Below are 20463 nucleotides of genomic sequence, written 5' to 3'. Positions count from 1 at the left end.
GCTAATTCAATTATATTCGAACACGAACCTGGTGGAAATGTCTCGTTGGAATATAGACTCCATTTCTTCGAAGATTCACGAATCCTAGAATAGTAATTCAGATTTCCTTCTATGCAGGGTGTTCCTAAATTTGAGTTTTTGAAGAAAAAAAGTCCATAAATCAAAACATTTTGTTTTCGAGATACATTTACATTTTTTCCAAACAGTGGCTCACCAAAAAAAGTTCAGGGGGAAAACAGGGGACAGTGTTCCAGAAAAAATATCACCCTGTAGATTTGCCATCGAAATTGGCATGTCACATGGTGTGAACTATCAATTATAATATTAATGTCGAATTTCAGTTGAGTATCTTGTGAAGTGTAGATACTATCATCGTTTCGTTCATATCTTGAAAGAATATTTTTATATAATTTTTTTTTTATTTTTGAGGATCATCACTACATTTTAAACTTTTGAAACTGTCTCACCACTTATAATTAACATCACAATTTTCATACTGTTCTAGCAGAATTTGAATTGAATTGATTTCGAGGATTGTTTACCTGAATGAGCCATACAAAAATATCGAAATGTCTTTAGGCAGTCAACGAGTCATAAACATCGAAAAAAAAATTATCATTTCAATTATAAAACTTTCAGAATGCAGCTTTATATGAAACTCGCTAATTAGAACTCCACTCTGTACAAACGATTCTCAATTCCTCGTTTAGTTACTTCGATAATTCAGGTAGTTCCAACGAGAAAAAGTGGAATTTATTGAATATTCATTCCTTCTTAACAATGTCTCATTTCGATTACGTTATTCAGAATATTATATCCTACTATTGAACTTACTTCAATAGAACAGACGGTAACTCCTTTATTTCTGACCTCCAGAAATCTTCCATCTTCTCTTTCGTATGGGTAATGCTGATAAAAATTACTATCAGCTTCATTGTCCGGCAATAAAACTAGCCTTTTTGGTCCCGGATGTCATTTCCGCTAGTTATTTATTTATTTATTTATATTTATATTATATTTATTTATATGTATTCTTCGATAATCAGACCTTCTTTTTGATTTAACTCATTTTTAGAACTTATTCTGGAATTTTTCCACAAACAGAATAACACCACACTGATGGATTCGGATTCTGATAACATAATTAGCCCATTTAGTTTCACTTTTCGATGTCTAGTCTATTCAATTGTTGTTTTTCTCCGCTAAACAAATATAATTTATTTCCCTTATGGTCGGTTGAAAACATCCTCTGCGAGTCATATACAGATTGTATATGAAATAACAATAGAAATTGAGATTATAATCACAGATATAAACAGTTTATAATACAGATATGCTTGGCTTTGGAATAAAATGAAGCTTGGTGAACCTGCAACTTTCGTCATCTGTCATGTGTTGTTCATAAGATGTTCTCTAGTAGCAAGTTTTGTTTATCTCACGATCGTTAAGAATTAGTTGTCCTTTATTTATTTCTGCCACCCCTGAGAAACAAAATTTCCTTCAGAATAACTAGCTAAATCTGTGACACTACACATCTGTGGATCTTTCAAAAACAATTGCATTCGGTCAAAGTACCCAATTTTTCAAATTTCACATATACTTTTTTATTTTTGAACATCAAATACATAACTCGAAAATGACGCATTATACGAGAAAATATGAATAATACTTTTGTTTTACAAAACGTTCAAATATTCATTAGATAGCGTCCAACTTGGTTTCAAGAGTTGGGTTCTTTGAATTTTTGATATTTTTATGATACGTTATGGCCATCATGAGAAAACTGGAAGACGTGGGTGATAACTTGTGTTCAAAAAGATTCATGAAAAACTATTCCGAAATTCATTCCATTCGATAAAACCGTTTGGGAGACAGAACCTAAAATAGCATTTTTTTATGTTTTTTCAACAGCCTGCTTCTTTTTAGCTCCATAAGCATTTCAAATTAAAAATTCCCATATTCATTTTTTTTTTGAGTCATCGATATTAATATGTTATGCAGATGCAGAAATGAAGAAGTTTTCAAGATATTGCATGAAAATAGTTCATATAGTTATATCCTGAAAGTGTTGTGCAAATGCAACCGTCCAGTTTGAATGCCATATACAGCTGAAATTTCATAAATGAAAGGTTGAAGGTGGTTAGACAGTCTCTCTTACATTATCCATCTTGGGAAGCTCTCCAAGTGATGTTGAAATCGATTTGGTTAGCTAGTGAACGCCAAAAATGTTTCATTTGGCGTTCAAGATTCATTCCACTCTCCCAAATATTCACCTTGCGAAGTGAACCCTAAACTTACTTTCCTTAGATCCGTTTGCACCAAACACAATTAGTGTTAAGTGTCCCTTAAAATGAACCCTTAGCTTAAATTACGTTGCACCAACTGTTAACTGACATTTAAATAACTAAAGCAAACCTTAAATTAAAGTGCTCCTGTAATGACCGCTTAACTCTTTTCTTCTGTTGGGAAGTTGATTGCCCTTTGTAGATTACCACCACTTGATTGGCAATCATTCACCGTATTCGTACTAACAAGTACAATAAGGACATTTTCTTCACGTTCCTCTTCAACATTATTAAAACAAATTCACACAAAACTTACAAAGAAAGTGTTGTACCTTTTATTTGACATTCATTATCAATATTAATGCTAATTCAACAGCAAAGAGTTATTACTCTTTGATAATAATATAATAATTTACTTGAAACTGACTGACAGGACAATTAAGTTAAGTTAATGAAATGACAACGATCATCGGCAACCGGCCAACCAATGACATTATAATTGGATTAGGATGAAGTTGCACCAAAATGAAAAACAGAAATATCACTAGCTATAAAAACTTAAGGGCCCCTTACTTAAGATTCAGTTAAGCCAAAGTCGTGCAACTGGGAATAAAATTAAGCGTCCATTAACTTTAAACGACACAAGTACTCGTTTTAAGGGGTATTGGTGCAAACGGGCCTTATTGACTTTATTGCACAACCTTTGCCTTTTAGAATCGCTGAAAAAGTAGCTGGAAGTCCAAAACTTCGAGCTCTGTCACAATTCTTATCAAGCTCACTCGTTCTCAAAGTCCAACGTCCAAGGCGAAATGCACCTCTACTTGTCCCTCTTTTGTTTTACCATTCGAGGGCCGGAAGGCCCACGCATTTCATTGCGGTGATTCACCGATCAAATGGGCACACACGCGCTGCTCTTCTATAGCTGTTGCGACAGCGGCCTGTGGCCTATATCCGACCGAAGAAATATTTCGGTAAACGAAAATGAGTCAGGTTGTTTTTAACGCCAAATGCAACGTGATTATGACATTACGTCCGAAGCTCGCGTTGACAATTTGACGCACTAGAAATATTCCGTGAAATAGTTGTTATTATCATTTGATGGTAAATACGGCCATGAAATCTTTCCCTCTATTTTTTTTTATATTCAACTGCTGTGTTTATCGCGGAAATGTTTCTTATTATGTTGGAACAGTCTGAATATGTAATGAAAGTACCTACGTTGGTAGTTCTCACTGCCACGGTTATACAGGGTGCCTGTAAAACAATGCGAAGGACTTAGGGAGATGAATCCTCGATGAAAATAAGCAGGGGTAGTTCCTACAAATTTTTTTCCAAATGTGAAATTTCACACTTTGGTGCCCATATGAAGAAGCCTATTGATTTTGGCTAAAATCCAATGAATTCATCCAACCGTTTTCGAGTTTTCTTCAAATTATCGAGATTTCGGGTCCCTTTCCAGCAATTTTTGCCCGGATTACATTTCAGGTTATGAAAGAGGAAATATCCTTTTCACAAAGAAGGCGATGATGCCACATCGCAAAAAAAAGCTTTAATTTTTTAGTTAATCCTCGACGAAGAACTGGACATTTCTTCAGTAGATTTCTTCATTGCAGAAAATGCCCAAATAGGTAACTTTCTCTTATTTAGATTACTCTACGGTGCGCCACCTCGTGTCAATTTTTGTAACTAAAGTTTGTAAACTTTTTTGTATTTTAATAGGTTTCATGGTTTCGGTGCTTGTAAATCCTCTGGGTTTTAAATTTTCGGAACTTTTGATCTACGAGGGTAGATCTACTAAATAATCTTGTTCCTGGCGAAGAGAGCCTTATTATTTTCAGGGTAGGTTAGGGGTTCGAATGCGTCGGTTAAATTTGTGTTAATGAGCAAAATCCGCTTTATGGTTTTAAAGTTACAACCCCAATAGTTACGGGGAAGTAATTGAAAGATGCTATTTCAATTGAAGAAATATGCCATGTTTTAACTTTTAACAATATAGGTTTGAAACTAAGCTGAATGCAAATTGAATTTCCTATTGTAATTCATGATTTTCGGCTTAATTTTTGTACATATCCCACAATTGAAAAAAGGTATCATTTTCGACATGAAAAATCACAAGAGTGAATCAATTGGAGAATGCAGTTTTTGAATCCAAATTCACAACGTTTTACTTCCCCTCTAAAAAATGTCGATTCGATGAAATGGAACCTCAGCCAGTCGTTATGAGGTACAGAGATTTATGCAAAATTTACATATTATTAGTAATACAATACCAACGAAATACAATAATAATAATATTACTTATTTATAATATTTCGTAAATGAGTAATATTATTATTATTTTATATTTTTTATATTTTTTTATATTTTATAATAATAATATTACTCATTTACGAAATATTATTATATAAATAAGTAATATTATTATTATTGTATGAAAAATTCTGGAAAAAAGATTCTGCATATCAAAGCTATTTGCTAAATTTCGCTAATTTTTGAACAAATTGTTCATATAAAATATCCAAGATGGCTGAGATACAACACAACACAACACAAGTTCCACAAAATTAGTGGAAGTTATTGTAGAAGAAACTATTAGGTTTTTACTCGGTCCTTTTTTGGAAATCCAACTTCACATTTTGGGATTTGTATCTAATGCAAAAAAAAATCTCATGTTGCATCACATATATACAGGGTGTTTTCAAAAATGAGCCTTTTTTGACAGAAGGTAGAACTTATCAAAATGGGTCGTTTAACCAAAAATTGTCTATATAAATATCCAAAATGAGATAAAACGCCTACAAGTACGAAAAAATTTCATTGAATTTCAAGTACGGGACTGTGAAAGGTGACTCCGACATCGCAAAAACGAAACAAAACATAAACATATGGCTGGACAGTGGTTCAGTACCAAGTTCATCGGATTAGATGCATCAGATCACTTTTGAGAGAATCATAATTGTTGTATCGTGCAATTCAGGGTGAAAAAAATGTAGAAAATCGAGGCAGTTTCTTGCAAGTGCTTATGTTAGTTATGTTGAAAAAGTGCTACGATGTTTCCCCATTTCATCCCATTTTAACGACGATTGTTGGTATGTTCAAACAAGAAGATTGTGATTCTCATTGTGAAGAAATTCGTGAATAATTTAAACGAATCTTATTGGTGGGACTTTGAAGTATTATTCTATTTTTTACACTTGTGTCTTAAGTCTCTTCTGTCAGTTGGTATCGAAATGAGCCATTTCATAAAATCGTGTAAGTTACTAAAAAATATTGACAACAATTCGGCAATCCTAAGTTTCCATTTTATCATTACCTCGTAAATATCGAACGTGCCAATATCCTAAACAAAACCACATGGTCGAATCAGGAGATAAGTTTTTTCCCACTGCTTTGCGATAATTCAGCTAACAAACGGTCTAGGGTCGTATTAGGATCTATATCAGTAATAATTTTCAATTTTTTTTTTCAACTTTGTCATTTTGAAAGTTTTGTATAGGTGATTTTTCGCGAAACGCTTCATTTTGACCAGTTCTACCTTCTGTTGAAAAAAAAGCCTCACCTTCAAATACACCCCTGTATATTATTGAACCCAAAAATGTCTTCCGGGTCAAATCCTATCCTACACGTTGTAAACGTCGATTAATGTAGATTTCATGTTCTTCAATAGCACGAAACGAATTAATATGCGAAACGACTATAATTCTCTTTTTTTCACATTTCACCGAACCAGTCTTCAAGAATTTTCGAACGGTTCGACCAATAGCGCTTTCACACGGGCGATTATGTAAATCAGGAAATTCACGTTCATTCCTGGAACCGTTTTTCAGCTTACCCATATTTTCATGAAATAGTACACATTTCGAATGCTCTGTTTCATCGTCTACCACTCCATTTTCGTAAGGTCATACATCACACCTCCCAACTTTATTTGATCCAATAAAGGTTCTCAGTTTCAATGCATCAATTAACCTAATTCGTTTGCAGAGCGTACCCGAAAATAAACATAAGCAATGTGAAATTTTTTCACTTTCTCATATTATACAGGTCTTCGGAATTTGAGAGATTACACAATGATTCGATCGTCCCATTCAAGTGGGCAATGGTTCATTCATATTAATTAATTCGTTTGTTAGCGACACTGCTGCTTAGTCACGGACTGAAGGTATTTTCCCAAGCTCGTTTAAGTGGAACAGATAACTGTTACTTTCCGAATCGGTCTTCACGGCGAGCGGATGAATTGAACGGTTCTCTGACGATATTGTGAAACTGCGGAAAAGTTCCTCCTTGTATAATATACTGTTTTTTAAGAAAGAGTCCTTGTCAGACTGTGTTCATTTGACTATTTTCATTTTCTACTCGAAAACAAGGAACCAGTTTGCATGTAATAATATAATCACCTATACTCCATTCACTTTTATTTCAGCTCTAGGTTGGCCATGGAAATTTGACACATTCCGCTCTGTATAGTACGAAAATGTGGGGTTATGACGCTTGCCAAAAAAATTTTTGGTTTTAAATCAGCCCTGTTTTGCCCGTTCTACGTAAAAGTTTCTGTTATTACGTATTTTATCAAAATGTCGAATCACTTTGGAAAATATGAAGTCGAAAAATGTGACGAACATAATTTACGTTTATACAAACTGATTGAAAGCATACCAAATCTAGTCATTTGCATGGAAAGTACAAGAGATCAGTTTTTAAATATACATATTTATTTTAGCTATGGAAGCAAATTGAATTATTGACACATAGCAGTAGCTTGAGCAGAGTTAATGTTGGTTATCTTCTTTGGCTAAAGGTTGAAGACTTTATATCAGTTGTAGATTAAAAAAACAACCCGAAGATGAAATGCATCTGATGGGAAATGGGTATCTCACGAAGGAATTAACGTTTAGTCAAAAGAAAGTTAAATTCTCCGACAAAAATCATTGTGCATCAATGGAAGTCAAAATAATTCAAGGAAGTTTCAAGGCCAGGGGAACTTCACCTTTAAAAAAATTTCACATGAATTAACAATTAACAGGACAACTGGCTCGTATTCATGACTGTTTATTTTTAAAACTTTGATATAATAATAATTATTATACATTCATTGATCCCTTAAGACATTTATCTACAATGTATAGGACAAGTCAAATGAAAAATAGAAGAATTAATTTTCTGTAACTCATTCTTCGATGACATTAATCGAAAATCCTGTAGTAGCTTTTCGTATTCGTTCATCCTAAAGCCCTTTTGCAACAGCCGAGAATTCTCTAGAAAATTAACTCTGGAATTCATGCGCCGTGAATTCTTTACCGATACATACGCCCTTTCGGTAGAATTCACTGTTCAGTTGCATTCAAAATAATCTCTGCCGTTTTCTTACCAAAATTTGGAAGATAATTCTCCAGAGAATTCTCGGCTGTTACAAACGGGCTTAAAATAAAATTCTCAAATGCCACCACTTTTTTTGGTCTCCCAATAGAAGGAAATTCTTTGTCATCCTCTTCATTCACAATCTTTCTGATTGTGGAAACATTAAGTTAAAATATGAGTCGTTTAGATTCAGATGAAACATTATATAAATTCACTTACATTGAATATGTTAGCCACCGTCTGATATATTGTAGATATTAGAATATCAGGGTAAACTACTATTTGAATGAGCGGACCTGAATTCTAAATAGCACTTCGTGAAACCCTGTCATCTCTTTTTTTCAATCACTTTCGGCATTTTTGTAATATTAATTGATATTAGTTGTGGCAACGACGTTATGACATTAACGACATTTCATGAGTGCCAACCTTACTCCGTTGTTACAAAAACTTTTGCATGGCCAACCAAGTGTTGAAAAAAAGTGAATGGAGTATACCTTCAAATATTTACTATAAAGGGTGTTTCAAAGATGAAACTTGTTTTTCAACACAAGGTAGAAGCCATCAAAAAAAGTGATTTCACCAAAAATTGTCTATATAAAATATTCAAGATGGCTGAGCTAAAAACCCTAGAAGTTCGACAAAATTTCGTTAAATTTCAAGTGCGGTAGGTACTGTGGAAGGCGACTCCAGCATCGCAAAAACGAAACAAAACATAAACATGTGGCTGGACAATGAATGGTTTAGTATTTCCGAGTCTATCGGTTGTATCAGGTCTATCTTAGTTGTATCAGGTCACTTGAAAAAATAGTTCTATCGTTCAATAGGCAGAAAAAAGTGTAGAAAATTGAGACAGTTTATTGAAAGTGCTTATGTTGACAAAGTGCTATTATTGTTACCCTATTTCATCCAACTTTTACGTCGATCATTGAAGGCTTCCCAAAAGAAGAAGATTGTGATGACCATTGTGAAAAAATTTGTGAATAATTCAGACGAATTTTATTGGTGAGATTTTGAACTATTATCTTTTTTTTTTGACACTTGGTCCTGGGTATTTCTCTTTCAGTTGGTATCGAAATGAGCCATTTCATATAATTGTTTAAGTTACTACATAATGAGATGAATTGGGAATTCTCCCCAATTTGGGTTATCAATGCATATGGAAGTTTGAACTGAATAATTATGAGTTTCATTCATGATTTTTTCAAATTCACCACGGAAACTATTCAAAATCTATCTTCAAATATGGGGTTTTAAAATTTAAATCGCTTTGTTTCAAGTTTACGATTTGGCAACAGCCATTTCTCGTTCGTCGCAGACTTCATAGACAGTCATCTTTGTCTATCTTATCATGATAATGTATTTGTTGTCCTTTATTATCAACGCATATTTCAGTCGACGTTGCCAGCTCTTGCAATTGACACAAAACGCTTTGAATTTTAAATACCCATTTTAAGTTTTCATTTTTAAGTTCTTAAAATAAGTTTATTTTGGGAAACGGTTGAAATGGTTATTTCAAATTGTGACGTTTCAAAGGTATTTCATAAAAAATACATCATTTTTGTATTTTGTCAGAAGGAGTATTCCCTATTGTCAAGTAATTTTCAACATCGTTCTGGCCAAAATTTTTTCAACAAAATACACTTTTATAACTGTTTTCTATTTTCAGCTACTTCTCGTATTTATTGCATATCCTAGGAAATATCATTCTGCTTCCGTTCCTTGCCTTTTTTCAATACATCTGCTACATTCAACATCAACTGCATTTTTACGTCGAGATTCTCAGACATTCCAACATCTTCTTGGCAAAGAAAACGTGTGCAGCATTTTTTTTAAATGTTTTCCTTTCCGGAAGTTTCCAAGTGCATCAGTCCATGTTCTCTTTGAATTTTTTTTCCTTCACTTTCTTCATATTACGAATCAAGTTTCCATTCACATAAATTGGGATGACAAAATGGCCGCCAGTCGGTGAAGTAGGTCGAGCGTGCCATCTCCTCGTGCGAACGTGGCTGACATACGGATTTAATTTCGTGGAGTACGATGGAGAGCGAGTCCTCCGTACAGGTCATACATAAATATTAAAACAGCGTGAGTGTTATTATACCACTTATATCCAGTTGGTGTCGAAATTTTCAATGTGCAATGAATGGGAATGTTTTCGAGATCTGCTACTTGGCGAAGAACGTTTTTTATCTGTTCGATGTCTTAAAGGTCACACAGAACAATCCAAAATTCGAATTCCAACCTCCACAAATCAAATTCATTTCAGTGAACGCAAGAATTAAAGAGATTAATTGACTTGCAATGTGCACACTTTTTCCACTTGGTGCATCAATGCACCACCAAACCATGAAACTGATTGTTAATTACGTTTATCGATTTTATTTATGTGAGAAATGGACATGGATAGCGCATTGAATTCTTAGCATCGGAAATAGGAAAAACTCAATAAAACATTGGCATAGCAGATAATGGAATGTTACAAGTAAAGACCTCAAAATAATTGTTAAACTCCGAAATGATTTTTTTTTAATCTCTATCCACTTGAAGCAATGTACAGGGTGGACAAAATTCGTTGTCTACTGAGGGGATCTCGAGAACTATAAGAGCTAGAAGAAAACGGATGACACATTTCCGAGCTCTGTTTCAGAGCTACATAGAATGGTGGAAACCGTAGCCTCCTAGATTCTTCGTTTTAGATTTATATATAAAAAATAGATTTTTGACGATTTCGAAAAGTTCTCACAACTATTTTGTCTTCGTTACAGATCTGAAATTTGAACCTTTTTAGGCACGTTTGTACCTTCAAGAAACATTTTTTTTTAACCATTTTTTCCGAATCGGCTCGGTTTAAAAGATACAGGCTGTTGTAAAACCTTAAAAAAATGTTCTAGTTCTACCTCACAAACGGTTCTATCCAATGAAATGAATTTCGGAATACAGTTTTTCATTCATTTGATGAATCTTTTTCTAACAATACCAACCACGTCTTCTAGTTTTCTCATTTTGACCATTACGCACTACGAAAATACCAATATTTCAAAGAATCCAACATCCGAAATTAAATTGGACGCTATGTAATGAATATTTGTTTCGTAAAATAAGAGTATTCTTCATATTTTCTCGTATAATGCGCCGTTTTCGAGTAATTTGATGTTCTAAAATTAAAAAGTATCTGTGAAATTTGAAAAATTGGCCACTTTGACCTAATGGAAGTCTTTTCAAAAAATCCACAGATGTGTAGAGTCACAGATTTATTATAGCTAATTATCCTGAAGGTTATTTTGTTTTCCCAGGTGTGGCACAACTCATTATGAAAAATTAAAATGGCTATATCTTTTTATCAGGGCCGAATCAGAAAAAAAGGTATAGGTAAAAGTGTTTATTTTGACCTCAAGAATTTACTGTTAAAATATTTGTACGAGTCAAAGACTCACCTTGTATACCATAATATCCTGGGTATATTTGAAGGAGAGGTTTTTTTTTAACGAAAGGTAGAACTGGTCAAAATGAAGCGTTTCACCAAAAATCATCTATACAAAACTTTCAAAATGTCAAAGTTGAAAACAAAATTGAAAATGATTACTGAAATAAATCCTAATACGGCCCTAAACCGTTTGTTAGCTGAATTATAGCAAAGCAATGGAAAAAAATTATCGATTCGACCATGTGGTTTCGTTAAAGATATTGGCTCGTACGGTATTTACGTTGTAATGAAAATGGAAACTTGGGATTGCCGAATTGTTGTAATTATTTTTTAGTAAATTACACGATTTTATGAAATGGCTCATTCCGATACCAACTGACAGAAGAGACTTAGGACACTAGTGCAAGAAATATAATAATCTCACCAATAAAATTCCTCTAAATTATTCACGAATTTTTTCACAATGTGCATCACAATCTTCTGGTTCCAGCATTCCAACAATCGTCGTGAAAATGGGATGAAATGGGGAAACATCTTTTGCAACACAACTAACCTAAGCACTTTCAAGAATTGCCTCGATTTTCTACATTTCTTTTTCACAATAAATTGCACGATACAACATTTATGATTCTCTCAAAAGTGACCTGATGCATCTAATCTGATGAACTTTGTACTGAACCATTCATTGTCCAGCCATATGGTTATGTTTTGTTTCGTTTTTGCGATGCCCGAGTCACCTTCCCCAGTCCCGTACTTGAAATTCAATGGAATTTTGTCGAATTTCTATGGGTTGTATCTCAGCCATCTTGGATATTTTATATAGACTTGGTTAAACGACATATTTTGCTGAGTTCTACCTTCTTTCAAAAAAAGCCTGACCTTTGAAAACACCCTGTATTCATATAGTATAGTTTATTAGGTAAATGTGAGTCCCCATAGTCATTCTCCCTTTACCGGAGTTGTTTGGCTCGAACCCCATAAGTTCTTTTTTCGAAGAGGGGTGTCTGGGGTCTGCATTCCAGGAAGGATCGAAAAAAGGCGTTCTCTCCCACTTTCAGCTGCACGCTGCAGTTGCACACACCGGCTGTCGTAAATCACTCACCTTACCGCATGGTTACATTACACTCACGCAGGGGATTTACCGAGGGATTTACCCTAGTCGCTTACATTTCGGTATCAAAGATTAACTGCATCGTCATGAGTCACTGTCAAAATGCATTTTACTGGTTTTATTAGAGAGAAATGCGAAGACAGCAAGTTCCTGTTGCTAACCCCTTTCATTTGGTTGAAGTTATAATCATAATTAACCATCATTAAGCATTTCTTACTCGTGATTATAATCCTGAACTAATTAGAGATTATTTAACTGGTAGTGATACTAAGGCCTGGTTGTTTATAATCGGGAGAAAAATTACAAACAGAAATATATATTTTTTCTGTATTGTGTATATGATAGATATACTGGTAGGAAACAGTCATGATAATTTGCATGCTTTATCTTTCTTGAAGATAAATGATGCCAAATCTATCAATAAGGCTAGAGGAGAGGCCGTTAACAAATGGTAAAGCTCAGAAGTAAGACATCCGGTATCTACCCATTAAAAAAATTTGGATTTCGAATAACCGATTTAAATTGAGAAAAATTCAAAGGCCACTACTATGTTACAATCATCCATAAAGACCCCGATGAGTCTATTGTAACTAGTATCAAGGCAACAATCAATTAATAAAACAATTTTCATATTGTTCCCAAATTTTCAAGTCTGCGAATCGACGTAAGCTGTAACTCGATTTTTCTTCGAAATTGTTTATTTTTCGGTATGACCGAAATGGTCCTCAAACAGTGTTGTTGATCCCGACCTCTGTCCACTGCCGTCACGTTGCACTATCCAGAGACCAATATCATTTCCTCGTCATCTCCCGTTCAAGGTCGTTCGATGCAGTTCACAAGATCCAGTACAGTTTGGACTTGAAATTGGACCGTAAACGGCACGTTTTCGCGAATTGTTTATTAGGATTCTATCGGTGTTCCGTTTACGTCAAAGTGACGCTTCTGTCGATCATAATTATTATTTTTGATTGAAGACGTTTGTACAGCGGGAATTATGCGGATGTCAAGAGTAGTACATGGTCATTAACGAGAAGCACCGTTCGCTCTGATTGTTATGTTTAAATATAAACCTCTTCAACTGGAAAATGTTTTGGTATAGTAAAATCCTCAAGCCTGTCCTGTTATTTTCAACCAAATTTCTACGTTCTATGGCTGTAATTTCCATTTTTACACTTTTGTAGGTACTTTTGCGCAAATTTCTTGGTTTGATATCCAAGTCTGTTTTTCACTGTACTGATTACAAAATAATAATAATACCTAATTATAATCGTGAACCATGGAAGGGAATAGTTTGAAGTAATGTTTAAAAAAAAAAACATTCCTTGTCTTCCCAATTGTATTAGTTTTCTCCCTCAGTTTTCGATTGGAGGAGAGAAAAATTATTTCCTTTTTAGATCTGTGTGATTGCGAAATTCTCATGATCCTCAAGTTAAAATCTCGATTATCACTGAATTTTTCGAACCTGAGTTGATTCAACTGCGGTTCAACACACCGAAGGTCAAGATGCGTAAAAGTTATTGGCTCTACCTATTTTGTTTTGGAAAGATCGGAGACAAAGGAGTCGGAATTGTACGACTGGTTCAACGGTTCCTTTAACGCCAGTGGGCGTTTCGAACGTGGAAAAACATCTCGGGAAAACACTGCCTATAATGCGGTTTCTATGGAATCCTAAGCTTCATCTTTACGGATAAGCGTTTGTAGGTGTTATGGCTATAAAATGGGAAAATCTGTCAATGTCCTTGAATTGTCGTGCTTTCAACACCTATACAGCTGGGCTTTTGAAAAGAACCCGACTACATTAAACGCATTAATTAAAGAAAAATTTCACTTAACATCCATATCGCTTTAACCCTTATGTTTGAAGCTGTAATTAAACAATGATTAAATTCTCAAACGACGTTTATTACATGGAATTTCTACCTGGTGTTACAAACCCAATTGCTAAATCTCGAATAAGAAAGATTCGATAAGTGATACTTCATTTTAGTTTGTCTACTAGAGGGGCACATGTATAAAATCGTATAGTTTTATAAATGTCATCAGAATCACAAAGTAGTCTTATATCCGACCGAAAAATAATTAGGAATTAATGGTTGTATGTACCATTATCGTGTAGGGGACAACTTTAAAAGTTTTGAAAGTTATTTTAAATGTCGTATAACAGTTCGCCTAAGGTTTATACGTCAATTCAATTTTATCGTAGTGGTTCGTGAAAATTTTACCGGTGCGAAGTTAGCCGCCATTTTCCAGCAGACTTTTCTGATCTTTGTCTAATTGACCACTGATAGGGCGTTGTTTTAGCTATCCACGTCTGCAAAGGACCGTTCAGACAAATTTTCAAGATGACCGAATGTATCTGTAGAAGTGAACGCTTTCAAGAAACAGTTTGTAAACCGCCTACAACATATCTGACAGGTTGTTATATTTTTATTCTTTTGAACGTTTCGCCTGAAATTGATTCAGTTTTCTGAACGAGGACAGGCAACTTAATGGCTATTTCTTCATATTACGACGTACCGATTAATATCTGTCAAATGGGAAAACCCGTAAACAAGGATATTTGTTATCAATAATTAGTATTCTGGTAAGCAACATACGAGGATATATTGAAAAATTCTTAGCCTACTATAGAACCAAACAAAATTTCAATGTCAAAATATTTTATTACTCAACATATTCTCCTCTTAATTGGATACATTCATTATAGCGAACCTGCAACGTCTCTAGACCTTTCCAAAAATGTTTCTTCTTGCTCTGCAAACCAGACATCTGCCAAACAGCTTTTAATACCTCCTCTTTGAAAGAAAAATTACGACCTTTTAAACTTTTTTTCAGTTGAGGAAAGAGATGATAGTCGGATGGAGCCAAATCTGGTGAATAAGAGGGGTGTTCTAGTAATTCAAAAACCCTAAATCGCGAATTTTTGCATGGCAACATGAGATTTGTGTGCAGGGGCGTTGTCCTGCAAAAACAAAACACCTTTGGGTAGCTTTCCGCGTTTTTTCCCTTCAATTTTTTTCATGTAGAGTGTTCAGTAATGTCGAATAATAATCTTCGGTTATTGTTCTACCCTAATCCAAAAAATCAATCATGATTACTCCATGGCAATCCTAAAAAACTGAAGCAAGAACTTTTCAAGCAGATTTTTGGACACAAAACTTCTTAGGTCTTGGAGAACCAGAGTATCACCATTTCATCGATTGTTGCTTTGTTTCTGGATCGTAGAAAAGTACCCAAGCCTGATCCATAGTATCAATTCGGTTTAAGAAGTCTACATCGTTTTCAAATCGAGCACAGATCGAACGCGATGCTTCTACCCTTGTACGCTTTTGGTCAACATTCAAACATTTGGGGATCCATTTTGCAGCAATTTTTCTCATGTAGGTACAAATTGACGTGTACTATATATTCTTAGCTCGACGATCTGATAAAATCATGTCATGAACTGCAGCGATATTTTCGGGAACTGACACAGAAACTTGCCTTCCCGATCGGTCATCATCTTCAATGGAAAATTTGCCGCTTTTGAAGCTTGCAGTCCAATTTTTCACGGTCGCATACGAAGGACATTGATCACCAAGGATATTACGCATATTCTTCGTGAATCTGCTTACCTCTTAACCCTTTTAAATACAGGTACTTGATGATGGCTCGATACTCCAATTTTTCGATTTTCACAATTTCGATGGACATCTTCTTTCTTTTAATTTATTGCGTAACTCTGGTTTACTTTTTTGACCTCAAACTTCATATTGACACTTCTAATGAGTTATTGTTCGTTGTTATGGTAACGCAATATTTTTTTTATGCATGGTATTGGTCTAGGCTAACTACATATATAGATATCAATACGTCCTTGTAATCCATGTAATATTAGGTTCGATGAGAATGGATTTGTAATTGTTAATTTCCAATGGAATACACCGTAACATTGAGAGAAACATAAGTAATGTCACAAAGTTTAATGTATCAAAAAAGTTATTTTTGTTGCATATCAAATATCCATTTGCAGTTTGACGGAATTATTGAATTAAATTCAAGAAATCCGTTGCACTCGTTCTCATAACTCTTACTTTTAAATCATTGTATTTTCTGGATACCACCAGGAATTGTGTGCTGCAGAAACTCAGCTGAAGTCTTTTCCAAAAATATATACATTACAGTGATATCTCTTGGTGAAAGACAGTTGGCTCTGGTTAGTGCGGAGAAAGTGACATGGAAGAGAACGCAAACCCGCTTCACTTTCACTTGAACTAATTGAACAACAATATAGATTGTAATATTACCTCATTCCGGTAAATATTTAAATTAATTTTCCAGAGAATTCGATTCGTTTTGATTTTTTTTCTCTGATCTCTTTGTAATGAGACCTTGAGTCCTTTTCATTCTTATTATGACTTTAACTGAATGAAAAATTTGAATTTTATATGAATGTTAATGAGTATTTGTTACATCATTATTTCAGATGTGACTAGCAACGTCGACTTGGGAAATAACGTAGATATCCTTATTCTCGAATCCGATTATTTATTTTTTATCACAGAATTGTTGATTGTTCATTCGAAATAGTTATAAACAGATTGATTTCGATAAAATCCTTGTTACATCAGTTTTTTAGTCTTGATGATAATGGATATGTTAGGAATAACTGGATATATTTTTGAAAGTAAAAAGTTATTTTCCTCATTTCAGATTGATTGAAAATTGTTGTTGATGAATTAAGGTTCATTTCCATTGAATTCTCGGTTGTTCAACTTGGTTTACGTTTTAGAACATGTAGAAATATAAAATTTACACTAAAAATTTTGTAAAATTTTTATATTTCACTTATTACTTCATTATATCGCAAATATGATTATCGTTCCACTTTACGATATTCGAATCAGCCTGAACATGAATAACCTTTCGAAATTCTACATTCTACTCATTAAGTTCATAGTTCACACCTATAAATTTGAATTTAACACAATTTCAGTTCCGAATGACAAACATTTGGAAATGTATAGGTATTTGAAGGTGAGGCGTTTTTTTCAACAAAAGGTAGAAATGGTCAAAATGAAGCATTTCACCAAAAATCACCTATACAAAACTTTCAAAATGAAAAAAAAGTTGAAAAAAAAATTAAAATGATTACTGAAATAGATCCTAATACGACCCTAGACCGTTTGTTTGCTGAATTATCGCAAAGCAGTGGTAATAAATCTCCCGATTCGAACATGTGGTTTTGGTTTCGTTGAGGATATTGGCTCGTTCGATATTTATGTGTTAATGATAATGGAAACTTAAGATTGCCGAATTGTTGTCATTATTTTTTAGTAACTTAAACGATTTTATGAAATGGCTTATTTCGATAACAACTGACAAAAGAGACTTAGGACACAAGTGTGAAAAAAAAGAATATTACTTCAAAATCTCACCAATAAAATTAGTCTAAATTATTCACGAATCGGTTCACAATGGGCATAACAATCTACTTGTTCGAACATTCCAACAATCGTCGTAAAAATGGGATGAAATGGGGAAACATCATAGCACTTTTTCAGCATAACCAACATAAGCACTTTCAAGAAACTGCCTCGATTTTCTACATTATTTTTTCACCCTAAATTGCACGATACAACAATTATGATTCTCTCAAAAGTGACCTGATGCATCTAATGCGATGAACTTGGTACTGAACCATTCATTGTCCAGCCATATGTTTAAGTTTTGTTTCGTTTCTGCTATGCTGGAGTCACCTTTTTTCGTAAAGTTGGATTTCCAAAAACGTAGTTTCTTCTACAATATCTGCTAATTAGTTTTCTAATTAATATGGAAATGGAAGTCTCATTTTCTTAATTATGTCTAATTTCAAAAATATACATCTGCGGAGAAAGCTTCAAAGTTTCAGAATCGAATTTCAAAATGGATGGGAATGACACAGATATTTCAATATCAAGGTGTTTTTCTGATAGTTGCACAACAATTGTTAGTTGCAATTTTCGGCCTTTTGGAAATTCAAGTACAAACATTAATTTTTCGTTAACTACACGTTAAGATCTGAATCAAGGTGAATTATTGTTAAATCGAACGGTTAAATTTAGACTACAGTCATAATCTCGTCCACTCAATCAACTATTCCGATACCGCTGTACGAAATGCGTGGGCGTAGACGTATTAATACCACTCGAGATGTGTTCACAATTTTGGTTAATGAATTTGGGATATTCCCCAGATCATTGATATAATTAGTATAGAATTTCCTGTATTGGTCGTTCATCAATCTTGCATTGATTGACTGGAATGGGGAACACCAAAAGTGATAAAGGTGTCTCAATTTTATCAGGCGGTTAAAGTGACAACATAGAGTCGTATGTTATACAGGGTGAGTCTTCGACAAGTACAAATATTTTAACAGTATATTCTTGAGGTCGAAAGAAACACTTCTTTCCTTTACCATTTTTCACGAATCGACTCGATTCAAAAGATACAGGCTAATTTTTATGTTTACAAATACTCAAATTTAGTATGAATCACATCGAGTACTATTTGTATGCAAAAGTGAAATCTCTGCAGAGTTTTTCGATAACACGTTTATAATCCGATTTGGTAACGGTATAACACTAATCATTAAAACTGGTATTCTTTATTATAACCGATTGATGGTAATGCCCAATAATTGAGGTTTATTATATCGAACAAAATAATTAAAACGTCATATGGACCGTAATTCGTAATTATTTCAGGAAATAACTTTTTGTTGGCCTAACTGAAAAAAACTTTAATGGGTTCAAATGAACATGTACGTATACGTATTGAATGCAGAAGTTTACCGAACACTTATTAAATAACATGGAATAGCGCTAAGGGTGTTGCGTAGTTGATTGTTTTCTCTTGACTGAAAAACTTGATGTCTAATTTTCGTGTTGAGAAGATTTTCAAAAAAATTTTTTCAGTAAAGAACAAATGATCATTCATGTTAGGCATTCACTTTCCGACGTGAAACGATTTTTTCAATGAATTTCGACATAAAATTTTTTTTCGAAAAGTCTGCCTATTCGTTACAATTCGAAACCTTCTGATATTGAGAGAAGACGTTCGAAAAGTGCTGCCATCTTTTTGACGAAAGTGGACACAATTGTAATGTTCGTAACTTCTACTGATCGTTCGAGTGTTCTGGTAACACCCCACATTTTGGTAGTCCTACACCCCTTATGGCTTATACGGATGGCGAGAAAGTCTCGTGCTATAAACTCCTCTTAACTCATATATATTGTTAAGGACATTTGGAAGGTTTTTCTGAAAACCCCTTAGATTGAACATTGATGGAAATATTTCTGATTGAAACAATAATTTCAGGAGCATATAATTTAACAGATTTTGTTTTTTTTTTCAGATTATATTGCCGGAGGAGAATTGTTCACACATTTATACATGAAGGAACGTTTCACAGAAGATGAAGTTCGTATTTATATGGCAGAATTGACTTTAGCTCTAGAACGCCTACATAGTGTAAGTACTTTTGTTATTTCCTATAGGTAGAGGGAGTCTGGGAGACTTGCTCATTTAGGAGACTTGAACCACCTCAAATATTTCAATTCAAATTTCGCGCTACCGGTATCGTAAACAACTTACGACATACTCGTAACAAGGCACAACTAGTGGCGGCTTCATGTTGGCCGCCATCAGAATAATTCGGGATTGAGAGGGTTGAACGTGAATTTGTTGTTAGGAAGTAAGAAATTGAATAATTTTTGTTTGTTAGACTGTCTGAAAAGTTGAATAGATGCTTGGTGTTATTTAGTTTGATTTCCTTCATTGATTAATATTGTTTTGCAAATGTTGAGCTTTTTTAATAATAGTTGTAAAAGTTTCCAGAAAACATCTGTTGAATAGACTAATAGGGAGTGTGGGAAAATCAGTGGTCCAAGTTTTCCGCTCTGAGCTTAGATAATAGTTAGCTTCAAAAAAGATATTAAGTAATATCATAGAAATAAATATAATGAATTATACCAAAGTTCAAAAAAGTAAAAAACATCTCGGAAATAAGGGAGATTGACTCTGAAATAGAAAATATGTATTTCATACGCTGATACATCTGATAAAGAAGACATTGGCAATATTGACATAGACAATCGTTAGTCATTGGAAATTGTTTTCTTTCGATGTTTTTCTTGATAAACAAACTTATGGTCAAGTCTCTCTCGCCCCCTGTTCAACTGCCCCATGGGTTAGGGAGACATGAGCCAGTTTTCGATTGCTAAAAAAAGAATTGTTGTACTCAAAATGTTATTCTCACCATC

At 34.1% G+C, this 20463-nt stretch overlaps 1 protein-coding gene across 1 annotated transcript in view; it reads left to right on the top strand.

Moving 5' to 3' along the window:
- The window catches only part of LOC123312735 (ribosomal protein S6 kinase alpha-5-like), a 114370-nt gene that overhangs the window by 53007 nt on the left and 40900 nt on the right, over positions 1-20463 (top strand). The window contains exon 4 of the mRNA XM_044897199.1: positions 19557-19672. Within this exon, the coding sequence (XP_044753134.1) occupies positions 19557-19672 (116 nt within the window). The remainder of the gene's footprint in view (positions 1-19556; positions 19673-20463) is intronic.

Source organism: Coccinella septempunctata, chromosome 1, assembly GCF_907165205.1.
Source record: "Coccinella septempunctata chromosome 1, icCocSept1.1, whole genome shotgun sequence".
In the NCBI taxonomy this organism is placed as follows: Eukaryota; Metazoa; Arthropoda; class Insecta; order Coleoptera; family Coccinellidae; genus Coccinella; species Coccinella septempunctata.
Note: the sequence above shows the minus strand (reverse complement) of the source record. Positions and strands in the feature narration are given on the sequence as shown.